At 33.9% G+C, this 26,167-nt stretch overlaps 3 protein-coding genes across 4 annotated transcripts; all 3 read left to right on the top strand.

Annotated features, from left to right (window-relative positions):
- Positions 1-4,684: 4,684 nt before the first annotated feature.
- LOC127901903 (uncharacterized) lies at positions 4,685-5,260 on the top strand. Its single transcript, XM_052440009.1, has one exon. The coding sequence runs from the start codon at positions 4,688-4,690 to the stop codon at positions 5,240-5,242; it is 555 nt and encodes a 184-aa protein (XP_052295969.1). The 5' UTR covers positions 4,685-4,687; the 3' UTR covers positions 5,243-5,260.
- Positions 5,261-5,357: 97 nt separating this feature from the next.
- Positions 5,358-8,575, top strand: LOC127901902 (probable cytokinin riboside 5'-monophosphate phosphoribohydrolase LOGL10). The gene has a single exon (XM_052440008.1). The coding sequence runs from the start codon at positions 5,610-5,612 to the stop codon at positions 6,282-6,284; it is 675 nt and encodes a 224-aa protein (XP_052295968.1). The 5' UTR covers positions 5,358-5,609; the 3' UTR covers positions 6,285-8,575.
- A 3,020-nt stretch (positions 8,576-11,595) lies between these two features.
- LOC102623360 (heavy metal-associated isoprenylated plant protein 28-like) lies at positions 11,596-13,263 on the top strand. Of its 2 annotated transcripts, none has more exons than XM_006485017.4 (3): positions 11,596-11,952; positions 12,454-12,529; positions 12,619-13,263. In XM_006485017.4, the coding sequence occupies exons 1-3, from the start codon at positions 11,947-11,949 to the stop codon at positions 13,011-13,013; spliced, it is 477 nt and encodes a 158-aa protein (XP_006485080.2). In that variant the 5' UTR covers positions 11,596-11,946; the 3' UTR covers positions 13,014-13,263. The 2 variants fall into 2 exon arrangements, with proteins under 2 accessions (XP_006485080.2, XP_052295970.1); XM_052440010.1 differs by lacking the exon at positions 11,596-11,952 and adding an exon at positions 11,955-12,093.
- Positions 13,264-26,167: the final 12,904 nt, after the last annotated feature.

Raw genomic sequence — 26,167 nt, 5'->3', positions numbered from 1 at the left:
CTGATTTGAAAGATACTCTTGCTAAAATTGCTTCTGCACTCACCATTCAAGAAAAAGGAAAATTTCCAGCCCAACCACAACCAAATCCTAAAATTCAACAAAATCCACCCACAGACCAAGTCAAGTCAGTTATAACTCTTCGTAGTGGTAAGGTTGTTGATAGACCTATGCCTGAACCTTATGAAAATGATGAAAATTCAAAGGGTAAGGAAGGACTAAATGAACTTACACCTAGTGAAGAAATAACTAGTGTTCCACCTGAACCACCATTTCCGCATGCATTGAATAAACCAAAGAAATCAAACCACTCTTCTGAAATTTATGAAATCTTTAAGCAAGTGAAAGTTAACATTCCTCTATTAGATGCAATCAAGCAGGTTCCTTCATATGCCAAATTTTTAAAGGACTTGTGCACTGTTAAGAGGAAATTGAAGGTAAGAAAGAGTGCTTTCATGGCCGAACAGGTAAGTACAATTCTGTCTACTAATAATAAGTTGAAATATAAAGATCCTGGTTGTCCTACCATTTCTTGTATTATTGGTAACCACAGAATTGAGCATGCTTTACTAGATCTTGGTGCTAGTGTTAATTTGCTTCCATATTCAGTTTATCTTCAACTTAATCTTGGTGAGTTAAAATCAACTTCAACTACACTTTTGCTTGCCGATAGATCAGTTAAAGTACCAAAAGGAATAGTGGAAGATGTTTTAGTACAAGTTGATAAATTTATTTATCCTGTGGATTTTATTGTCTTGGAAACTGAACCTGTTGTGAATAATTACAAACCAATTCCTGTAATTTTAGGTCGACCATTTTTAGCAACTGCTAATACTTTGATTAATTGTAGGAATGGTTTAATGAATTTATCCTTTGGGAATATGACTTTGGAATTGAATGTTTTCAACATGTGCAGGCAACCTAATGAAGAAAATGAGAATGAAGATGATACTGATGAACAAAAGGAATTGTTTGAATCTTGTATCGAGGAAAATATTCAAAAAGGGGATTTTTCTGAACTTTCTAATGTTTGTTTAGTTAATTCAATTGAGTCAAATAAGCAACTTAAACTTGATATTTCTAATATAAATTCGTTGCTTGATTCTATGCAGACTTCGCAAAATTATGATGACGAGCCAAAATTTGAGGAGCTTGGAAGTATTGAAAAGACAGAACAACAAGAAGCACCTAAAATGGAATTGAAACCTTTGCCTGAAGGATTGAAATATGCTTTTCTTGGAGAAGAACAAACTTATCCTGTTGTGATTTCTTCTACTTTAACAAGCGACCAAGAAGGTAAGTTACTAATTGTTCTTAAAAAGCATAAAAATGCAATAGGATGGACTTTAAATGACATTAAAGGCATTAATCCCTTAATCTGCACACATAGAATTAATTTGGAAGAAAATGCTAAAATATGTCAACAACCTCAAAGAAGATTAAACCCACACATGAAAGAGGTAGTCAAAACAGAAGTCCTTAAATTACTTGATGTGGGAATTATCTACCCTATTTCTGATAGTAAGTGGGTAAGTCCTACACAAGTAGTGCCTAAAAAATCTGGAATCACTGTTGTTAAAAATGAAAAAGGTGAATTAATTCCAACACGAATTACATCTAGTTGGCGCATGTGCATTGATTATAGAAAATTAAATGAAGCCACTAGAAAAGATCATTTTCCATTACCATTCCTTGACCAAATCTTAGAAAGAGTAGCAGGACATCCCTACTATTGTTTTTTAGATGGATATTCAGGTTATTATCAAATTCCTATAGCACTTGAGGACCAAGAAAAGACCACATTCACATGTCCTTTTGGAACATTTGCATTTAAAAGAATGCCATTCGGGCTTTGTAATGCTCCTGCAACATTTCAAAGATGTATGTTAAGCATTTTTTGTGATATGGTTGAACATTGTTTAGAGGTCTTTATGGATGATTTGACTGTGTTTGGGAATTCTTTTGATGATTGCCTTGATAATTTGGAGAAAGTTTTAAAAAGATGTGTTGAAAAAGAACTCGTGTTGAATTGGGAAAAATGTCACTACATGGTTACTTCTGGAATTGTTTTGGGTCATGTTGTTTCTATTAAAGGAATTGAAGTTGACAAAGCAAAAATCGAAGTCATATCTAAATTGCCACAACCAAAAACAGTTAGAGATGTGCGATCCTTTTTAGGACATGCAGGATTTTATAGGAGGTTTATAAAAAACTTTAGTGCCATATCTAAACCACTTTGTAACCTCTTATTAAAAGATGCACCGTTTGAATGGAATGATGATTGCCAAAAATCTTTTGAAAAAATAATTTGTCTTTTAACATCTGCACCTATTATGCAATCTCCTGATTGGTCTTTGCCATTTGAATTAATGTGTGATGCAAGTGATTTTGCTGTTGGTGCTGTTTTAGGACAAAGAAGGGATGGTAAGCCTTTTGTGATTTATTATGCGAGCAAGACTTTGGATAGTGCTCAAATGAATTATTCTACAACTGAAAAAGAATTACTTGCTGTGGTATTTGCATTAAACAAATTCCGTTCATATTTGCTTGGCTCTAAATCTGTTGTGTTTACTGACCATGCTGCTGTGAGATATTTGATGAGTAAACAGGATGCCAAACCGAGACTAATTCGTTGGATTTTGTTACTACAAGAATTTGACCTTACCATCAAAGATAAAAAGGGTGCTGAAAATGTTGTTGCTGATCATCTATCAAGACTCACATCCGAATTCTGCAATGATATAACACCCATAAATGATTCTTTCCCTGATGAATTTTTATTTTCTGTTACTTCAATGCCATGGTATGCTAATATTGTTAATTTTCTTGTTACAGGTAAAATGCCTTTGCAATGGAATGCTCAAGAGAAGAAGAAATTTTTTGTTGAAGTAAAGAAATTTTATTGGGATGATCCTTATTTGTTCAAATATTGCCCAGATCAAATTTTTCGGCGATGTATTCCTGATAATGAGGTAAGTAGTGTCATTAATTTTTGTCATTCTGAAGCATGTGGTGGTCACTTTTCTTCAAGAAAAACTACTGCTAAAATTTTGCAGTGTGGATTTTATTGGCCTACCATGTTTAAAGACACATATGAATTTTGCAAAAGTTGTGAAAAATGTCAAAAATTGGGATCAATTACAAAAAGAAACATGATGCCCTTAAATCCCATACTTGAAATTGAAATATTTGACTGTTGGGGAATTGATTTCATGGGTCCATTTCCATCATCTTTTGGATTTGTGTATATATTAGTTGCAGTTGATTATGTCTCAAAATGGATTGAAGCAATTTCTTGTCGAAATAATGACAGTAAAACTGTGATTAAATTTTTAAGAGAAAACATTTTAAGTCGATTTGGAATCCCTCGAGCCATTATCAGTGATGGAGGTAAGCATTTTTGTAATAAGTCATTTGAGTCTTTAATGAAGAAATATGGAATTACACATAAAATTGCTACCCCTTATCATCCTCAAACAAATGGTCAAGTTGAATTAGCAAATAGGGAGATAAAACGAATTTTGGAAAAAACGGTTAACCCAAACCGAAAAGATTGGTCTCTTAGACTTAATGATGCACTTTGGGCTTACCGCACTGCATTTAAAACATCATTAGGAATGTCACCCTATCGGTTAATTTATGGTAAACCTTGTCATTTACCTGTTGAACTTGAACATAAATCACTTTGGGCTATTAAAGCTTTTAATTCAAATTTGGTTGATGCTGGTAATGTGCGAAAATTGCAATTGAATGAACTTGAGGAATTAAGGAATGATGCATATGAAAATTCAAGAATTATTAAGGCAAGAACAAAAGCATTTCATGATAAAAGAATTTTTCGAAAAACATTTGAGATTGGTCAAAAAGTGTTGCTTTATAATTCTCGTCTTCATTTATTTCCAGGAAAGTTAAAGTCAAAATGGAGTGGCCCATTTGTTGTAAAAAATGTATATTCATATGGGGCCATAGAAATTGAGAATCCAAATAATGGTGTCACATTTAAAGTTAATGGTCAAAGATTAAAACCATATCTGGAACATCACCCACGTGACGAGGACACCGAAATTAATTTGGATGACCCACCAATTCTTGATTAAGTTTTTAATGATTTTTTTTTTGTTTTACTATTATTTTACCGTTTCATTGTTTGACTTTTTTTTTTCCTTAGATTGATGCACTGTACATAGTTTTTTTTTTTTTTAACATTGTTTTTCTTGTGTAAGCGTGTTTGTTTGACAGTTGTACATTCTCTCATCAATTTTCATTTTACATCATGAGCACCTCAATGAGAAAATACCTGTTCGCACATCTTAAAAGATTTCGGCGTATAAAATTTCACTTAAGAGGCCTGATACAAAGCTGTAAATCACATCCACTTTGGGATCTGCAACCACCAGAATTCGTGTCCTATGTTGAGGATCTAGAGGGACAACTCAGAACAGTAGAGAGTGGCATATATGAATTTCAAATGGAGCTTGAGGTTAACTCAATGAGAGGACGAATGTAAGTTCATTTTCCTTTTATATTGTGTGCTTCTTTTTGCTTGCTTTCACGCTTGATTTGATTTTGCAGATTTGATTTTGGTGTGTTTTGATTTATTTTCCCGTATAAATGGCGGATAACGGTACTCCGTGACTTCTTAAGTCGGTATCTTCAGTTTCCCACAATAACTGAAACCCCAAAATCATACATGGAAGAAATACAACATAAACTCCATAAGCATTTTCCCTCTCTCCCTCAGAATGCCCTCAGGAAAATTTACAAAGCTCGTTGTGAACGACTGCGTTTGTTAATGATCAATGGCATTCCTTCTGACATTCGTTGGTTAATTGAAGCAAAGGTCCGATTAGCAGGTGAGTTTTCTGGTCAATTTGTTTCTTACATGCCTGGTTTTGGTAAAAGTACGTTTGCTAAGAAAAGGAGAGCTAAACGACTTGGCTCAAAATGTCATAACTGTGTGAGACTTGGTTGCAAACGACCAGATTGTAAATCTTTAGGAATGGTTTCTGATACTCGTGAAGATAAAATTAAATTCGTTAAAGATGGCATGAGTAAAGAATCGTTGGATGATATCTTACGATCTCTTGAGACGCATCGAAGCGGAATTGTGCAACGTGAGATTTACAATTTGTGGATACTATTCCAAAAACAAAGTGCACAGTTAAGTCTTGGGAATCTGACTCAAAAAGACCCTGTTTGCCAGTTTATAAGAAAACTGGATGGGAAGCCGATCCTCGACCCATAGAGGGCGTTCAAGCCGTTACTGGACGTAAAACCAGAGGAAGATGTGAGCCACAATCACAACTACTAGTAAATATCCTTTCACTTCACTGTTATTTTACTTTACTGTTATTTTATCATTTGCATTATTGCATTTAGCGATGTGATTTTGTATTTAATAAATATTTGGTTTTCTTTTACTGTTTGCTTTTTCTAATCATTACTTTCTTTTTACTGTTTGTTTTTGAATTATTGAGCCACGAGCTTTACTCGTCATTTGACAAATATTGCCAACCCATTTACAGCTGTTTCTCATTATTTATGTTACCAAGATCTTTAAATATGAGCTCATTTTTCAAACACTCACAACTTGTTTTTGAAAAATTAGTCCAATGGCATCATCTTCGAGTAAACAATTCAAAAATATTTGTGTGCTTTCTGGGTTTCACTATGGAAAGTACAAAGAGTTCGTTCAGGCAGCTGTAGATCTTGGTCGTGTCATAGCAGAGAGGAAACTGCATCTTGTATATGGAGGAGGTGAACGAGGGTTATCAAGACTTGTCTCAGAAGCTGTTTTTACCAGAGGAAGCCAAGTACTCGGCATTATCCCAAAACCCATGAAACCGCTAGTGTGCATGTCTGGCCCACCAATTGGAGAAGAATTAGTGGTATCAAGTATGCAAGAGAGAATATCTGAAATGATGAATCATGCTGATGCTTTTATTTTCTTGCCAGGAGATCTTGCAACTTTTGAGGCACTAATTACATTTGCATCTTGGGCCCACTTGAACATTCATCAAAAACCCATCGGTTTGTTAAATGTTAATAATTTTTATGACGGCTTGCTAACTTTTATTAACCATGCAATAAAGAATCATTTTGTTCCACATTCTGTAAAAAAACTCTTTATCTCTGCTTCTACTGCTAATGAGTTACTTGATCTTTTGCAAGCTTATACACCAGAGCCAGATCCACAGACTGTTGCACTGAATTGGTCGACTAATGACGGTAACGGTAACAGTAGCAGTAATAAGAAGTGCGATTTAGATTTAACTCTCCGTTTGTAAATATTTTCTGTTGTAGTGTTCATGTGATGTCTTCTACACTCTTTCTCTTTCCTTTTAAAACATTGAGGACAATGTCTTTTTCAGGTTGGGGGGAGGGAATAGTTGATAATTGTGGAATGTCTTAGTCCTGGTTATGTGTTTACAAAAAAAAAAAAAAAAAAAAAACAAAAAAAAATTTTTTTTTTTTCTGTAAAGACTAACTTAGGACAAATTTGAGTCGAAGATGGCAGGATATAGAGAATGTAGTCTCTCTAGAAACGCATCTTCTTAATCTTAAGGGTGTTGTTAAAAAAAAAAATTGACTCTTTCTTCATCTTTGTTATTTGCTTTTAAGCTTCTGCATCCAGTTCAGGTGAGATCTCTTCTTCTTCTTCTTTTATTATTTTCTTTTATTTTTATTTTTTTGCATATCTGTAAAATTATAAAATGTTAAGATAATGTTTAGATTAGGTTGTGGGGTGGGGATAATTGACGTATATTTTAAATATGTGTGTTGTTTTTCTCTTTTCTCTTTTCTTTTCTTTGTTAAAAAAAAACCAAAAAAAAAAAAATTTTGTTTTTTGTCTAGGATGGCCGTGTAAAGAGTCACGACTTTTGAGACGCATCCTAATAGTCTTGTTGTATTATATTTTGATTTTGAGATTCATAGTAAGTTGTTTTTGTTCCCTTTTCTTTGAATTACTCAAATTTGTGAACTCTCCACTTGGTTATTAAGTTATTTAATTGTTTACTCATTTAACAGGTATTATTGAATCATTCTTCACACACACACTATGACACATACTAGTGGGTTGTAAGTTAAAGTTTTACAGCATTTAGTTCTTTTGATTTATTAGGAATAGTATCTAAGGTAGTAGAAAGTGTATATTTCCAAAAACAAAAAAACAAAAAAACCAAAAAAAAAAAATCAAAAAAAAAGAAGAAGAAAAAATGTTTTTAATTTTGTTATATCTAGAAACCCGAGTAATTAAGTCCGTAGGGGTGTTTCAACACCTAGTGCCCTAAGGTCAACTGGTCTGGGAGTCACTGGCATAAAGCTCGCTACATGGGTAATAGATATATTGTTTGTTTATTAGAAACCCGAGTAATTAAGTCCGTAGGGGTGCTTCAACACCTAGTGCCCTAAGGCCAACTGGTCTGGGAGTCATTGACCTAAAGCTCGCTACACGGGTTAGAAATGTAATATAAAAAAAAAAATGTGTGAATAATCTATTGCCTAAAGATATAATTTCTAATGAATTTTAGAACGAAAATGTTGTTTTTCTTTTAATGAAGCCCCATAAGTATTGTGTTAATTACTTGAGCACAAAAGAAGGTTTGATGATATTCTGGATAATGAGTGAACATCAATGTGGTAAAGGAATTTGGGAGAGTTCATTTATTTGGTAATTTAGAGGATAGATGAACAACTATTAACTTGCATGTGAATTTTATAAATCTTAATATAACGCTTTAAATTGCTAGAGGGCTAGCAATAAGCTGGTTGGGGGGTGTGATTAGTATTAAAAATTGTTTAATTATCAAGCGATAATATGTTATTTTATGCTTATGTTATAATTTATATTTGTGTTTATGTAATATATTATGAATTATTAATTATGTTTTAAATATATTTAATTTTGTGTATTTTTATGTGTTTATTAGGAAAATTATTAATTTCACGTACTTCGAGGCTCCAAACAGATAAACGGAGGTCAAATTTGGATTCCGGAGGTCCGAAAACCTTAAGATCAATCAAGATCGGCTTAAAATTGGGCTTGTGTAAAAAAAGTTGACTTTTCCTGTTGACCGAGCACTGATTGGATGATGAAATGAGCTTACAATAGATATGAGTGCATGGGATAATTGGCAATCTTGACTAAATCTCAACCGTTCATGATTCAATGGCCATGATTGTGCCACGTGGCAATGGTTGGTGAAGCAAGTTGGAGGATCCGAATCTTTGTATTCGGGTCGACCCGATCCACCCATTAACCCGCCAAATCTCAACCGTTCTTTGGGTAAATCGGACGAGTCAAATGATGCCATGTGTGATGTTGACTTTTGAAGTTTGACCAGCCATTGGATCTTGATCTAAGGGTTGTGAGGAGCACATGCATGAAGCCTATGATGGACCGCAAAGCACTGGATTATGAATTTATTTTTCTATAAATAGAGCCTCATTTTTATGTTTTAATCATCTCTCTACAACTCTCTTCTTCTCAAATTCTCTCCATCTCCTTGTAATCTTGATTTCCAGGTGTGTTTTTAATATTTTGTATAATTATTTTCATTAATAAAATTAGTTTTATTTCCAATTTTAGTTGTTTTTATTTCTTTTAATTATAAGTAATTCAATTTTACTACTTCTTTTTATTTTAATTATGCTTAACTAAATAATATTAGTTAGGGGAAGGTGAAACTCTTTAGAAATAAATATGATTTAATCAAATTCTATGTTTAATTTTATAAATTAAATTATTTTCTATTTAATTTTATACATGTTTTATATTTTGAAAATTTGATTTATTGTAGACAAACAAATGAATTTGGCACAATAAATTCTTAAGATCTTAATATAAGGCATGGTGAAATGGTATTTTGACTTATTGTAGACAAATTAAATTTTGGCACAATAAATACTTAATCCATCATAAAATTAAAGGGAAAATAATAATAATTTGTATAATTAATCTTTTGAGTAATAAATCTAAAACAAATTGGCAAAAAGAATTTATTAAGTTTTATTTATTTCTAAGAGTGGATCCATAACCCTAACTAGTTCAATTCCATAGTTTCATTTAAATTAAGTTGTTTATATTCAAGTTTTAATTTCAATTTTTAGATAAAATAAAATAAACTAATTAAATCTTTTCTCTGTGGATCGACCTCGGACTCACCGAGTTATAATACAACAAGACACTCTTATACTTGGGAGTTAAAATTTACTTTTAAGTTGTGTCAGGTCTTGTAATTCATTTCCTAAGTCATGGCATTTTAAGTGCATGCCAACTCCTTGGCAGCTCCTAAACCTTTGAAGTTGGTGCTGCCGCAAATTCATCCCTTACTCTGTTTTTGAGCTAAACTTTTGGTATTGACCCGATAATGTTTGTGCTTTTCTTAAGCTCTTGTTTTTCAATTACCCAACTTGCTTCTTGTTTCTCAATTACCCAACTTGCTTTGAGAGCATCTGCAGCCAAATTTATGTATTTGTCTATACTTTCAAACAGCTGGAGCTGCAAACTTGCCCAGAATTTGGGGAAATTTACACCAATAGCCATAAAAATTTTGGCTTTTTCTATCTTAACCCTCTAAACAAACTTCTATCAACATTAGCCATAAAAAAGCATTTCAGACCAAAATACCCCTCTCTCTCATCTCTCCCCCAACAATCTCTCTTTCTCCCATCTCTCCCAAATCGAAGAGCCTCTCATTGTCAGCGGCGTCGGCGGCAATGTTGAGAATGTATCATCCCCAGCTCAAACCAATAGCGGTCGGACCATGGGGAGGTCAGAACGGTACTCGTTGGGATGATGGAGTTCACACGACAGTGAGGCAGCTGGTGATAGCTCATGGAGCTGGCATCGACTCCATCCAGATTGAGTACGATAACAAAGGTGGCTCCTGTTGGTCTGAGAAGCATGGAGGAAAGAAATTATTGAAGTTTGGAATAGACGATTTCGTTTGCTGGCATATCTCTGTCCAACCACTTTATAATTCAATCACGTTCTTTTCTTCAGGTTCAATCATCAAAATGTGAATGCATTCTTTTTATATTTTTCCCCCCATCCCGCCCTTTTTTTCGTCATATTTCGAGCTTCATTATTACAAAAGCCGAATACAATGGTCACCAAATTACAAGTGCTTGTCGCACCAAGGCTTGGTGCGACAGGTGCCTGTCGCACTAAGTTTTGGTGCGACAGGCAGCCTGTCGCACTAAGTTTTGGTGCGACAGGCAGCCTGTCGCACCAAGCTTCGTGCGACAGGCTGCCTGTCGCCAAATTCACCCCGACTCGCAGTTTACTGAAACTCTCGAGCAAGTTCAGAAAATAACTCATACCACTATGTGATGCCGATTAGTGTTGGATCCGGATAGATTATGATCGGATTTCACTTTTATCGTTGCCTTGTACCGTCGCCGTTGGTTGATGATTCAAGAGTGGAAAGCTGGCTTTGGTTTGACGAAATGGGAGAAAGAAAGTTATTTTTGGTTTGTAAAGAAGGGTAATTTGGGGAGAAAAACGTGTGTTTGGCTAATGTTGATAGAAAAAAGTTGAGAGGGTTAATTATGAAAATAGCAAAAATTTTATGATTATTTTCGTAAATTTCCCCAGAATTTGCCAATGACATAGCTTTGTTACCGAATATGAGTAGATAATTGGTCACTATCTTGAATCATATAACACGACAGTTTTGCACGCAAAATACCAGGTATTTTCAAGGTTCTTTCCTGATGATAACTACAAGTTTATTCTTTGTAAACATCGATTATGTAATCATACTACGCCATTGATGCTACGACCGCAGGAATTAGTCAAATAGAAGATCTTAATTTAGGAGTCAAGCTAGAAACTTTTTAAGACATTATATGATTGGGTAACATAATATGCTATATGACGGGTAATAGTGATGCAAGTTGCCAATATTCTGTTTTATATTTGCAAGTTACCTTATCACTTGCGGGATTTTGGATATCTTTCCAACCAAAAGACAATAAATAAATAAAAAGTTCTATCAATGTAATCATACTGCGCCATTGATCCTATGACCGCAGGAATTAGTCAAATAGAAGATCTTAATTTAGGAATCAAACTAGAAACTTTTTAAAACATTATATGATTGGGTAACATAATATGTTATATGACGGGTAATACTGATGCAAGTTGCCAATATTCTGTTTTATATTTGTAAGTTACCTCATCACTTGCTGGATTTTGAATGTCTTTCCAACCAAAAGACAATAAATAAATAAATAAAAAGTTCTGTTAATTTAATTAAGAAAACTCGACCAGACTTAACAATTTCGATGGTTGCTGAAAATAATTTATACAAAGACAATTTCCATTGAAGGATTTAAGGTCGCCGTCATGTAATTTACCAAACACCTGCACCACATTGATTTCCATCAATAATAATTTACTCACTACTAACACGGTTACTTAAATACCAGCATCTAAACATAGCATATACTATTTGCTATGACTGGAAGTTGATAGATTGGATATTCTCTTTTTAATATGCGTTAAAATAATAATAATAAAAGTAGATCTATTATTTCCTCTATAATTACATATGTTTGAAATGAGGTGACCTATTTTTTACATGTAAGGGTTGGTAACGTTTGCTTAGCACAATAGCATTAGCCCCATTTACATATTACATATAACTTGTAAGCATCTGCGTTGCACTTTCCTCAGAATCTTAACGGCTAACGCTGCTTTAGTTTTCTTGCTTGGAAGCAAGTTGAAAATATTAACGGCTAACGCTGCTTTAGGTCTGTGGGGACTGTGTGTACATATTCATGTAAAATATTCTATCTTATCCCGCGTATCTTCTCTCACAAGGACTAGTTAGAAAAATGATTCTTTGTGATCTATCTACAATTCTGTATATATAGATTGTTTTCTCAATATATTTTCATCCTCAAAGCATAACAACAGAAGTCAGAATCACTTTCTTCGACATGACGGTTCGAGCCCTCTCTCTTCATTCTCTTCCTCTATTAATTCATACATCTGCTTGTGTCGTGTGTTCAGGACTTAGGTGCATGAACATATTTGTGTTATATAATTGTGGGAAACTGGCAATTTTGCCAAGTTTTGAGTGCTTGGTATGTAGCTGCTTCATTTTGGATTATGCTTGATATTATTTTTCGTTGTCAATAGATCTTCGATTTGCTTTTTGAAGAAGTGTCTATTAGGCACTTTTACAGAAAGTGCTCTAGGTGATTTCTCAACATCTTGAGCATGAAGTTAGAAAAAGCATATATGTCACATGCAAAAGATGCAACTTTTTTAATGGATGTGCTCTAGTTCTGCCACTTCCCTTTTTTGGTTAATATACACAAGAATAAAGAAAGATATTGACTAAAGCGACGTTTTACCAAAAATATGTGTATCTTGACCACCATAAGCTGTATTAATGCAAGTAATTTTGTTCATCTTATTAATCGGTTTTTGCCTGTAAATAGATCGTAGAGATGAGAGTGCATATGGACTGTGCTGGCTGTGAGACCAAGATTAAGAAGGCTCTTAAAAAATTAGATGGTATATACATATATACATAAGTGATTATTTAGTTTGATCATCTGGTAAATTGACACGTCTCAAGCAATGATCTGATGATTGGATTGCAGGAGTGGACGACGTTGACATTGATATGGCCATGCAAAAGGTGACAGTAATGGGTTGGGCAGACCAGAAGAAGGTTCTCAAAACAGTGAGGAAGACTGGTAGGAGAGCGGAGCTGTGGCCATATCCTTACAATCCAGAGTACCAAAATTTCACTCAACACTACTACTATTATAAGCAGCAGCAGCAGCAGCAGCAGCGCCAGCATCATCATCATAGCCAGATTCCAATCGCATACAACTACATGTTCCAGCAGCCTTCTTCTTCATACAATTATGAAAAGCATGGCTACAGCGGCGATTTTGGTTACTATCAGCAGGCACCTTATCCTCATATATTTGATGAACGGACTGGTGCCATGTTCAGTGATGAAAATCCTCACGCTTGTACTGTAATGTGATTACTCTCTTTGAGGTTAATTAATTGCGTAAGATGTAACCTTCGCCATTTTAAGCTTTAATTTGTATCAGTCCTTTGGATGAGATAATTCTGCAAAAGAGATAATTCGCTATAAATTGAAGCTAAGGATTGGTTCGATATTGAGGTGCTATAGTTCTTAAGCAACACCAACTATGTAAAATGTCTTTAATAAATATAATAAATTTGTGTTATTAATTATTAGTACGTTAAAATAAATATTAAATTAATTATGAGATATAACATTGTTTATTATTCGGTCAGAATGTTTGTATTGTCTCAAGAATTTGTAACTGTAATTTTTTAATTATATCAATATATTATAATTTATTATTGGAGCAGCCAATAATTTCTTTTTGCCATATCTTTTACATTAATTATTTCAATCCTTTTACTGCAACAACATATCATGTTTTGTATTACTATTGGATGCATAGTCAGAGCTATTAATTCCACTTTCATCCGTAAAATATAGCTATTACAAAGTACATGTACAATATTTTCCATGTACAATGGGTAATTACTAATGTTTAAAGAAGGATTAATCAACTCAATGAATTATTGGGATCAAATGAACCTTTGGCTTTTCGCAACACTTGTGGATGCTGATGAAGGGAACCTATGTTCTAACCTATGTAGCAACGCCTGCGGTACTATGATGAGCTACGTTACAACAATACTACGGCGAGTATTAAATCTATGATATCTCTATTGTTTACCAAGAGATAAGAGAAATATTTGCAGCGATTCATTATATAATGAGTATTACCCATTATATAATGCGTAACACTAATACAAAATGGTGCCAAAGCATTACAATAAAAGTAAATGCATGATAAAGCCAACATACAGGACCTGCTAGAATTAATGAAATCTTTAATTAGGAAGACCATTGGCATCTTCTGAGAAAAGTTGCCTAATATCAGTTTAGGGGTGTCAAAAAAGCCCGTTCGGACCGGATCTGACTCGGACCGGGCAACTCCCGGACCGCATACACAAAAAAAACGGGACCTGAATTTGAAATTTTCAAAACCAGACATTTTCGGGCCTGGGTCCAGGTTCAACACCAAAAACCCAGAACTCAAACCTGGACCCAGTTTCTTAATAAATTAAAAAAAAAAGAAAATATAAATATAAATATATTATATATTATATATATAATTATGAATTTATGATATGTTGGATGTTATTTAGATTTATTGTGTTGTTGAATTTTATTTTATTTTTTATATAGATTGAATGAATTTAGATTAGAAATTGGATGAATTTAGGTATTAAAAAGTAGATTGAAACAATTTTTATTTCTTATTTGTGTAAAATTTGTATTGTTAGCATGTTATATATTTGTATTTGATTATTTTCTTTTTTAAAGCTTGAGATTGAATGAGTTTATTTGACTATTTTCTTTTTCTAAAATTTACATTATTAGATAAATGAAAGAAAAAATTGAAGAAAAAAAATTGATGTTATCACATGCGGGCTTAGAAACCCGGATCAAAAACCCCCGCCTGGGGATGCCGGGCTTGAGCCCAGACCGCACTCGGAAAAGCCGGGTTTTAACCTGGGTCCGGTCTTGAGTTTCACTCATCCGATCCGGTCCCGGGCTACACCAAAACCCGGACAGGACCTAGATTTTGCCAAGTCTAAATATCACCTGGCAAGTGAGTGGCAACTGTCTCTGTCAAGTAAACTCATGAAAATGCACACCAAGATTAGTTAGCTTATCCGCCGTAGCATTGTTTTCATGAAAAGTATAAGAAAGTGAAAACAAATATCACATAGAGGGCGATGACAATTAAGCTGTACGTGGCATGTCATAGCACACACGCGGGTTGGGTCAGATTTAGAATTTTAAGCACATGAGCCTTAAAAGCATGGTATGATTAGAGATGGGATAAAGCGCGGTATATAACAAGCGTGCTTGACTTTTTAATAAAAGTAAACTTAAAATTTTATATTTTTTCAAATAACTTGAAATTGAATTTTTTTAATATATTTTATTAGCGCAAATTTTTAAATTAATTTAATTCTTAGTTAAAAAAATACTCTAATTGATTTATGTTTGTAATTTATTAAATTAATAATTGATATCATGATTTTATAAATATGTATTAATGTTATTATGGATTATGATCTATAACTATAGTTGTTGTTAAGTATTAAAAAAGAATTTGAATACCGTAGGGTTTAACTTAATAATTAGTATTATATTCTCTTACTGTCATTAATTTATTATTGTTAAATATAGACTTGGGTACTTTTGATTATATTGAATTTGACTAAAAGCACATGAACCAAAAAGTCCGTAGGCTTGAAAAAAGTATGCCAACAACTTGGCATATCCTCTTAAAAAAAAAAGGAAAAAGCTTATTGTGCTTTTTTTTTCTTAGGCACAACACGACATGACACGTGTGGGCATGGCACGCCGGGTTGGGCCTAAGGAAAAAAAAAATTGGGTATGGCATGACACGACACGAAGTGCATGGTGGGCCAGGCATGGCACAAGCACAAGCACAAACATGCATAGGCCTTCCTTTGCTGGCCCGGCTTGTTGGCCATTTCTACTCTAGATCTGTATATATAGTCTTAAAGGGTGAGAATTTCAATAATTGAAAACTTTTAACTTCAATATGAGACTTGTATCTTGTTCTTTGTGAATGAAATATATTTGCTGCTCTCTTCTTCAGTGAACGTAGGCTATCCCCAGATCGAACCACTTAAACCTTTATCTCTTGATTACTTATTTCGGTGTGATCTGATTGTGTGTGTTAATCATTGCTATTTCTTAATCTTTAATTACAGAGTTCAGTGAGATCTTGGGTTTTTTGGATTGATCTTTAATCGATTAAGGAATAACAATCATCATGCCAAAAAGTTGATGTAATTCAAAATGGGTAAATATTTGTTAATTTTAAGTAGGGGTAGGCACAGATCGGGTTGATATTCAACCCGACCCAACTTGCATATAGAACGGGTTGAAAAATTTCAACCCGACCCAACCCATTGCATATCTCGACTCAAGCCGCAGTTTTGCGGGTTGGGTTGATTGGGTTGGGCTTTTGAAAAAGCCCATTTTTATAGTCTAATTAAATAGTAAACAAAAATAAATTAATAAATTAGAAAAACAAAAAAAAATGCAAATATTAAAATCCTTAAAACAAATTCAATATTTCAAAGTTTTTATATTTATATATTTTTTAATTTTTTTATAAAATATCAAAATTTATATAATAATTTTTATATATATACAGGTTGACGGGTTGGGAATTTAACAACCCAACCCAACCCGCAAAAAATCACACGGGTTGGGTCGGTTTCACGGGTTGGTGCCCATCCCTAATTTTAAATATTAGATTTGAGATAGATATAGGAATTATTAAGGTTAGAGAAAGATGCTTGTATGTGTTAGTGGATGTAGTAAATTAGAGGAAAAAATAATATGAAATTTTTTTATATTAATTAAATTAATTACATCGCAGATAGTTTAGTAATATAAGCTTTGGAAAAGCATAAGTTTTCATTTTTTGTTTTTGGATACAAATAACACCAACCTAAAAGCAACATACATAAAGTAGAAATAAGATAAATGGTACTAACACAGTTATCTAATCGTTTGATCATCATTATTGTTCAAAATGTTGCTTTCTCACAATTGATTTAATGATATGTATAGAAAAGCAGCATCGGATAGCACTCACATATAACACGTCACATCAAATACCCATTATGAATAAATTTCTTTTTTTATTATTAAAATAGAATTTTAGTTTCTCTATAGTCTATCATTATTACAAAAGTACTCATACAAAATAAGAGTAATAACTTATTAACAAAATTAATGGCATCCCCTGGGAGGCAATTATAGATATAGTCTTTGTGAGCTCTCTTATTCTCGATCAAACATTCTTTACTTGTATGTCCAGAGTAGTCAACATTGTCACATGATGCCGTAGGATTAATAGAAAATGAAGCATATAGGTTAGATTCTTGGAAAGTCCTAGTAACTGAAATTAGCATGCTTTTAGTGTTAGCCACTACAAATAAAGTTAAGATGATGAAACTAAGACTCTCAATAATTTTTTAATTCTTAATTGAATTGTAAAGTAATAAATAAAGGAGTAAAATTAGTATTAAAGATAAATTTTAATGCTTAGCAAGATTATATATACAAGCAGTAATGTTGTACATATTATGAAATTTTATCTTATGTGCTCTATGGCTGTGGATAAGACATTGATCGAAGTATTTGTAATTGGATTTCATAGTTTTCAAAAGAATTATACGATATTTCATAGCCTATGCATGAAAACCCAATTATGTCAACTTAGGCTGTGAAACGTTTGATGATTAATTGTGTAATTTTATTTTGGTTGATGAATTTGAGGAGTAACTTGAGAATTAGTTTATTATTTTTTCCCTTGGGTTAAAAAGACCTGCAATCATAAATTAATACGTGAAACCAAAGTTAGTTGTTGTGAATAGTTCGGCACTCTCACTCCTTAAGAGAGGTCAGGGTTTCAAGCATCGCTCTCGTATGAAATCACCATTTTGGCCAGCACTTTACTCCTTACGGGCCGACCCGGTGCGAGCGGGGATTAGTCTGAGTTGTGGTACGTGCTTAAAGGTGCCTCCCACAGTTGGAGCCAACTCAGGACCATCTCGTGGTTCAGACAAAAAAAAAAAAAAAAATTAATACGTGAACGGTGAAATTAGTTAAGTTTGAGCATCACATATATGTATGTTAGTATTTTACAGATTTTATGTTCATCAAATGAGTTTTGAAGAATTCGACATTAGTAAAGTGAAGCATATTTAGAATTGAATATCATATTTTCTTTTAAGAAGTTATAAAAATTGAGATTTGTCTACATTTTGACTTATTTCTAGTATGATTTGCATGACCATGTGCTATTAAATGCATGAGAGTTATTTAATAATGTGAAATAAATAAAACATATAAATAATCAAATGCATGACCATCCACGCCGTCGAAGTTTCTTTCGGGCGCATCTTCGTCATTCGAAAGGAAGTTAATTCCATTCATTTTCAAAAACCCCATGTTACCAAATTGGCCCTAGTGAGCAGTGATAAACAATCCTCGCGTCATAAAAAAAATGAGATGTCATTCTAAAGGACTTGGATATATGAGATTTAAACAAACAAACAAACAAACAAAGAAAAGAATAAATTAGCTGATTATTTTTATTCAAAACAAAAATATAAAAAGGAAACAATTAAGATTACAACTCTATTTTGTAGCACTTATACTACTAATTAGATACTTATCAAATAAGAAAAACAACATCACGTCTGTAATTTTTTGTTTTGTTTTGATCTCCTGAGGTTTACGTAAAAGTTCAAATGTGCCCACAATAATAATGAGTACACCATCACAATCTTATATCTTAATAAAACTAGAATGAAAATGAAAGAAAAACTCAAAATACGATGAATTATTAGGAGATTGATGGGTGAAGTAGAGGCACAACTAAAATAAAATTGGAAAGAAAATGAGGAACAAGTACAAAGAGGACACAAGAATTTACGTGATTCGGCTTTTAGTTTACGTTCACGGGTGAAGATAGAAGAAAAATATTTTACTAATGAAATGAAGATTACAAGTATTGTAATATTTTGACTTACTACTCAAAACCTCAATACAATCAATATTTCAAATCACTATAACAAAAGCACACTTTGAACTATCTGCTTCTCACTCTTAAGAGAAGAAATAAGCTAAAGAAAAAATGGGATGAATGCAAATGAGGTGAAGCGCCTCTTTTATAGCCAAAATTGGCTAATGTTCATGCAACATTTTATTTTATTTTCTTATTTCAACATTCGGTGCCATCCTTGAGTTTTCCTCTCAATTTTCAGTGCATCCAAAAAATTCAACTTGCTGCCGCATGCAATTTTGACAATCGTTAGGCATTGGTTGTCAAAAGTGAGTTTGCTCACCAATTTTGATAGCCACAAATTTTGACATTCTCCCACCTAAAGATTTGATTGCAATGCGAACTAATCATATCTCTGCACCATCCTTTCTGCTTCGCCATTGTTATGTTGCTTACGTCTTTGTTAGGCCACAAGAGGATCTACTCTATACAAACTTGTTAGCATTTATTGGCTTGGTCAAAACATCTACTGGGTTCTACTTGGTATGAATTTTCAGTAAATCCACACTTCGGTCTTCCACTACTTCATGAACGAAGTGATACTGTACCCGTATGTGCTTTGTCCTGAAATGAAAGGTTAGATTCCTTGCAATGTGCAAGACACTCTTACTGTCCCAAAACACATAAATTTTCTCTTGTTTGTTTTCGAGCTCCTCCAATAAACTTTGCATCCAAATAGCTTCCTTGCAAATTTATGTAGTTGCCATGTATTCTGCTACTGTAGTAGATAAAGCTACAACAATTTGCAGCTTGAAACCTAGCTTATAGCACCTATTGCAAGTGTAAACACATAGCCAATAGTTGATTTCCTTTATTAAGGTCTCCTACAAAATCTGAATCAATTTAGCCCCTGATAGTAAATTTTGATCTTTCGTAACATAATGCAACATCTGAGGTTTCTGTAATGTCTCTCAGAATCCTCTTCACAGTTTTCCAATGTTCTCTACCAAGATTCGCCATGTATCGACTGACTGCTCCCACTGCTTGTGTAATGTCTGGTCAAGTACATATCATAGCGAACATTAGACTTTTCATTGCTGATGCATACGGTACTCGAGACATTTCCTTCCTCTCTACTTCATTGCTAGGACACATACTTGAGGATAACTTAAAATTAATAAGAAGTGTGGTAGAAATTGTCTTACAATCTTGCATGTTGAACCGTCACAAGATTTTCTTCAAGTAATTCTTCTGAGAAAGCCAAATTTTCCTGTTATTTCTGTCTTGGTGAATCTGCATCCTTAGAATCTTGTTTGCTAGTCCTAAGTCCTTTATTTCAAACTCCTTATGCAACTGTGCCTTTAATTCTTGGACTCGATCTTTGTTGAGGCTTGCTACCAACATGTCATCCACATACAACAGTAAAATGATGGAATCATTATCCTCAAACCTCTTGTAATATGCATAATAGTGTAAACTAAGTCTGTTGTATCCAAGGCTCATGATGAAGGAATCAAATCTTTTATACCAACACCTCGGTGCCTATTTGAAATTGTATAGAGATTTTTACTTTCTGGAGTGGGAGTGTGGAGTGTAGATTCCTCCCACTCCAGTGTTTACTTACCATTTTTAAGGGAGGAGTGGGATTCCCACTCCCATGGGGGGAGGTGGGAGTGGGAATCCACTCCCCCCTCTACCCTTTTTACCCTCATAATTAAAATAAATAAATAATATTTAATAAAATAAATAATATCATATTTATTAAAAATAATAATTATAAACATATTTATTTTATTAAATTTAATAAATATAAATAAATAAATATTATATTTATCTAAATAATATTATTATATTATTTTATAAATTAAATTCATTAAAAATAATAATATCAAACATTAATTTTAATAAATATTAATTATTTATTTAATTAATAATAATAAATATTTTATTCTAACAAAATATTAATTTTATACTATATTATCAATAATAATGTTTCATTTGTGTTGCTATTATTAATAATTTTTATTCACATAATTTAAATTAAAATTAATTAAAAATTATGATTTACATAATTAAGAATATTAATAATTATTATTAATTTACAAATATAATAAAACATTTATTTTATTTTTTAAACATATTTTTTATTATTTTTTAATTACAAATTATAATTCTTTAAATAAGGGTAAAATTTTAATTTAAAACTATTTACTCCTAATCCAAGACAATGTAAACACATAAATTAGATTCTGGTTTCAATTCGATTCTCCCATTCCAATATAAGTAAATAACCTACTCCCACTCCCACTCCCACTCCATACTCCTAATCCTAGGATTCTCACTCCAATCCAAAATGTAAACGCTACCTTAGTGTCTTAGGTAAAGACCACTCCAACTGATCTGCTGAAACCCTTTCAGCTGACCCCATATGCCCCAGCTGATGTTTCTATAACTCTATCAACACTAACTCCAAATGACCCACATGATCATCCAAAGTGCAAATATAGACCAAGATGTCATCAAAGAAAACAATGACAACTTTCTTAAATATGGCTAAAATACCTTATTCATCAATGATAAAAAAGTGGTTGGCGTATTTATGAGCCCAAACAATATGACCAGAAATTCATAATGTCTCTCGTGAGTCTGAAATGTAGTCTTATGCACATTCTCTGGTCACATCCTAATCTGGTGATATCTCGACTTCAAATTTATCTTTGGAAATATCATCACCCCATGCAACTCATCCACCAACTCATCGACCATCAAAATAGGGAACTTGTCAAGCATCATTTCCTGTTTAGGGCTCGATAGTCAATGCAAAATCTCTGGCCCCTATTTTTTTTTACTAGCAAGATCAGTCTCGAAAACAGACTAACGTTCGATTGTATTATTTCGGCCTCCAATATTTCATTAGCTAGCCTCAACCTCATCATTTTATAACTAGGGATATGGGTATGGCCAGACACTAGTAGAGGAGGCCTTTTCCCTCAATACTATCACGTGCTCATGTTCTTGTTGCGGAGGTAAGCCACTGGGCATCTGAAAAAACCCCTCAAATCACTCCAACACCTGCTAAATCGATTCCGAAATTATCGTTGATGCCGCTGTCTATCCCTCTTTTTGGCTATACAGCTTCACTAAGAATCTTCGCCTCATACTTGAATCGCCCTTTTCATGGTTTTAAGTGATGTTCTTCCTCCACCACCTCAGTTACATCCAAATGGGGGTGTTTTGCCTCCATTACCTCTTCTTCCTTGGCTTATTCCTCGCATTCTTCCTCATCATACACAGCCAAGACCTGTAGTGATTTGCTTTACATCGATGCCTCGGTGAAAATTTCTCATTGCATCGAAAACACAACCCTTTGCCCACTTATCTTGAAAATCTGTGAGGCATTTGAAAGTCACCCTCAGTTGTGTCCTACTAACTCGATCCCTTTAGAAATCTCTCTATAACCCCACTACTTACATTTTTTTCTGGCCTCCCAATGGTATGCTTTGCAACTCTTGCTGAAAACCCAAGGTTTGGGTTTTCTGTCCTACGAATGGTGTGCTGTTTTAGTATAAAATCCAATTAAATTGCTCATATTATCCCATTCTTCTGTGTTCTTATCCTCAATCACTTGTGCCAACTCCATTGTCTGCCCTAACCCTCTCGGCCTTAGCAAGCGTAGCGCAGGTCAGATTTCCAACTTCATTTCCTTTATAAAATTCCCTTCTAATAACCCCTCTGTGATTCCCCCTTGGTGCCCTGAAAGCAACTTAAACTTCTCGCTATACTCCATGACTATTCTCTCCTTGGTCAAGGAAAAAACTGTTCATGCAAATCTCTCTCTTGTGTGGCCTAAAACCTCTCTAACAACTGGTTCCTAAATTCACCCCATGATCTCAATGGTTGTCGTAGTTGTTCTCACCACTGAAACCACGCAAGGGCCTTTCCTTTGAAGTATAAAGTTGTTGCCATTAGTTTTTTCTTTTGTGAGATTCCATTGATGGTGAAATAGTGCTCTACCTTATACACTTATCCATAAACATCCTCACCTTCGAAAATGGGCATTTTCAATTTTCTGACCCTAGAATATGCCCAAACTGAGTCTGCCCTACCCAATTTCGACTTAATTTCGAGCCAACCTCTCGAATCTAGCCTACCTAGGCTGTGCATCACCCTTAAACGCTGTTGAATGGCCAAGCTCGGTCACACCTGACTACTGCACACCCTATTTTGGTGCTGAGACGCTGATTCCTAACCTTAAGTCGTCTCCTTCAGTCACGTAACCCTCAGATCCACCACCTCTAGCTGCGACTTAGCTTCCTTTGCCGAACCCGATGTCTGGAAAGGCTACCCCAGGCTGCGAGTCCCTTGGGTCGACCTCCCGCCACCAAATTTATTGTGACCCATCGCCTCTGGCTGTATGAGGTTGGTGGTTTTCAGCCCTCTGCACCGCCGCTAACCATGGGTCTCGTACCATCATATCCTTTTCTCGCCACATTGCCGTGGTCAATCGATACTGTTAGTGGTGGGTTGAGGTGGGGTTCCGTCAATTTCAGCAACATGGCTTCAAGGGATGAAAATTGTTGTTCAACGGTGTTAAATAGCTCGTCAATGGTGGCCTTGAGCGATCCAACTTCCGGTTTGAATTTCTTTTCAAGTACGTCCACCTTTTTCACTGCTATTGCCCTAGCATTTTTGTTCTGATACCACTTTAATAAGTGTTGTAATAGATTCAAATGCTATTAGTGTCAATGTTCAATTGTACACAATAAGTAATATAATGATAAGTATTCAAGATAATCTCCACAGGGATTGATATTATTAGATTTGCTACAGCACTCTCAACAATGCAGTTTTGCTTAAATTGAAAATAAAACAAATAATAAAACTAGTAACTTAATTAATTAAAATAAAATGTAATAAATAAAAAATGCAATAAAGTAAATTCTCACGTCACACACAAGGACAAAGTCAATGGGAATAGAGTAGTTGAGTGATTAAACTCTCTTAATGGTTTTGACTATTTCTTCTAATTTTAGGTTTAGTTGCTACAACATCTACTACAGCACTAGGCAGAATCTTATGTATCCTCAGCTGTCTTACATCTATATGTAACCTAAGAGTGATCGATTATTATACTAACATAAGATATAACATTACACGCTTAGATTTTAATTACCCTACAAAGTGAATCCCTATGTCTAATTCATCACTAATTTTAGATTAAGTATGAACCTTTTGGAATTAAGCAAAACACAACTCAGGAAACCCAATCTAAAACCAAGTATTGCTTTGATATTCAACTAAGATAGGCTCTTTTGTGGTTTTCACTTAACTAGTATCATTAAATGAGTGGTTAGCCGAAATAATGAATAGAAATAAGTATTAGCAAAACAAAGCGCTATATCAAACATGTAGCAACACATGTAATCAATCAATGAACCATTAAGATTGTTTATCACTCAACCACAAATAAATTTAGTTCATGTTTTGCGAAAGAAAAATAAATAAAAGAGTTTTAGCCATCAAATACATCCCCATAATTAAAGAATAAACGAGAAAAAAAGAAGAAGCACTAGTCTCCTGATTGATCTCTGTAATTTTCTCCTCTGATGCAACCTTAAATCTTGCTCTTGAATTCTGTTTTACTGTTGTTTCTTTTCGATTTTTGTTCTTAGTTGAGGCCCTCTTCTTCTCTTGCTTGTGTGGTCCTCTTATAGTTGAGAATTAGGGCAACCGGAAGTCTAGAGCCCGTATCTTCCAATTTTGAAAACTCTAGATCGCAATTTTCTAAGTATCTCGCATGAAATTTCTATGTCAATGCTCTAGGATTGCTACAATAACGCTACAACATCTGCACTATTTCAGACTTGTTTCAATTCTTGTGTAGCCAAGTTCTTTTCTCATTTTTCCAAGCTTATTGCAGCAGCATTTATTCCTTGAAATTTGAGCTTCCGGTCACTGACAATTATGCATGAGATTTAAGCACACAAATTATTCTAAATTAAACAAAAATTGATTAAAGATAAACTAAAATAGATGCTTATGCAAAAAATAACTAAAATGCAATGAAAACATGTCATTTGCTCTCTAAGTAATCATGATTTAAGTATAAAAGTGTCATGATAACTCTCATTTTATAGAGTTATCATACCCGCCAACGTAAACCATTACTTGTCCTCAAGTAATGACAACAATACTCACACTTCAATCATACAATCTTGCAGTAAATAACTTAGCTCTGTTATTAAGTTTGCAAGGATTTTTCAAACCTCAAATCACATTTTTAATCATGCAAAATTGCCATAGTAGTTCAGTTCTAGACTTAGGCCTCATTTTATCCAAAGTGTATGTGTGCCAATTTGATCAAATTATGGGGATGCTACAACATTGCACAAATGTTATATACACTTTAGAGGTAGAACACAAGTACATTCATACATGAGGGAGCAGAAGCCACAAACAAAGTTCAAATTGTGCTATAGCAATTTTTTTTTAGCATATCAATCAAATTCTCTTCAATGTATCATTGATTTTTCATGTGAATGTCTATCACTTTTGGTGATGACACCCGATTACTCAACCAATGCACAGATTAGAGTTGCTGCAGCACTGCTCAAAACATGGTCTTATCTAAAGATACCTTTAACTCAAGGCTGAACATGGGGCTCATGAACAGAGCTGGTTACTCACTATCCTAGATAGAGAACCTTATTTCTTTATTTTCTTCTTTTTTTTTTTTTATTGTTGCTACAACAATGCTCATAGTTCTTGTTGCCTTTGGACTCAAGTCTGCGTATAGGATACTACTTAAGCCATTGGAGCAGAATTTATTTAATAGAAAGCATAGTTCAAAAAAATATTTTCCCCCCATAAAACTCAACCAAAGCCTAAGTGTTGGGACAAAATTTCAACCTCCATCTATAAATTATCCTTACTTGGCAATTCACGAATATTGAATAACACTCAATTTATCTTCATTAGGTTTTCCAATCCATATACAAATAATAGATAAAAGAGCTTCACACAACACACAACACATACACATGCACTCACAAACACATTACCCCATAACACAACTCTCCTAAACTTGATAGGTGCTATGTCCTCAGAAATATACAAAATAAAACCAAAACAAACATGCATGTATTAGCTAGCCAGAAATGCAAATTGAACAATCAAAATAAATAAATAAAAGAAAACTTTCAGATGTTGAAAAAAAATTAAAATAGGCTGGCAGGGGATACTGCCCTATTATTGGATATTTTGCTACAACAGTTGCTGGAAAAAGTTCACTTTTTTTAGTTGCACTTCTCAGGCATCATTGGGTGAACCTTGTGGTATAACAGCGAGATTTTCTCGCTCGAAGTTGGACTAATTGGTGGTGTTCTAGCAGGTTTAGTAGCTTTGGGCTAAGTGGGTCTTGTTCGCTTATGCTCTGGCTTTCCAGCAGGGGATACTACTATATTATTGGATATTTTGCAGCAGCAGTTGCTAGAAAAGGTTCACTTCTTTTTAGTTACACTTC

This window comes from Citrus sinensis, chromosome 4 (assembly GCF_022201045.2).
Source record: "Citrus sinensis cultivar Valencia sweet orange chromosome 4, DVS_A1.0, whole genome shotgun sequence".
Lineage (NCBI taxonomy): Eukaryota > Viridiplantae > Streptophyta > Magnoliopsida > Sapindales > Rutaceae > Citrus > Citrus sinensis.
This window is presented reverse-complemented; position numbering and strand designations above follow the sequence as displayed.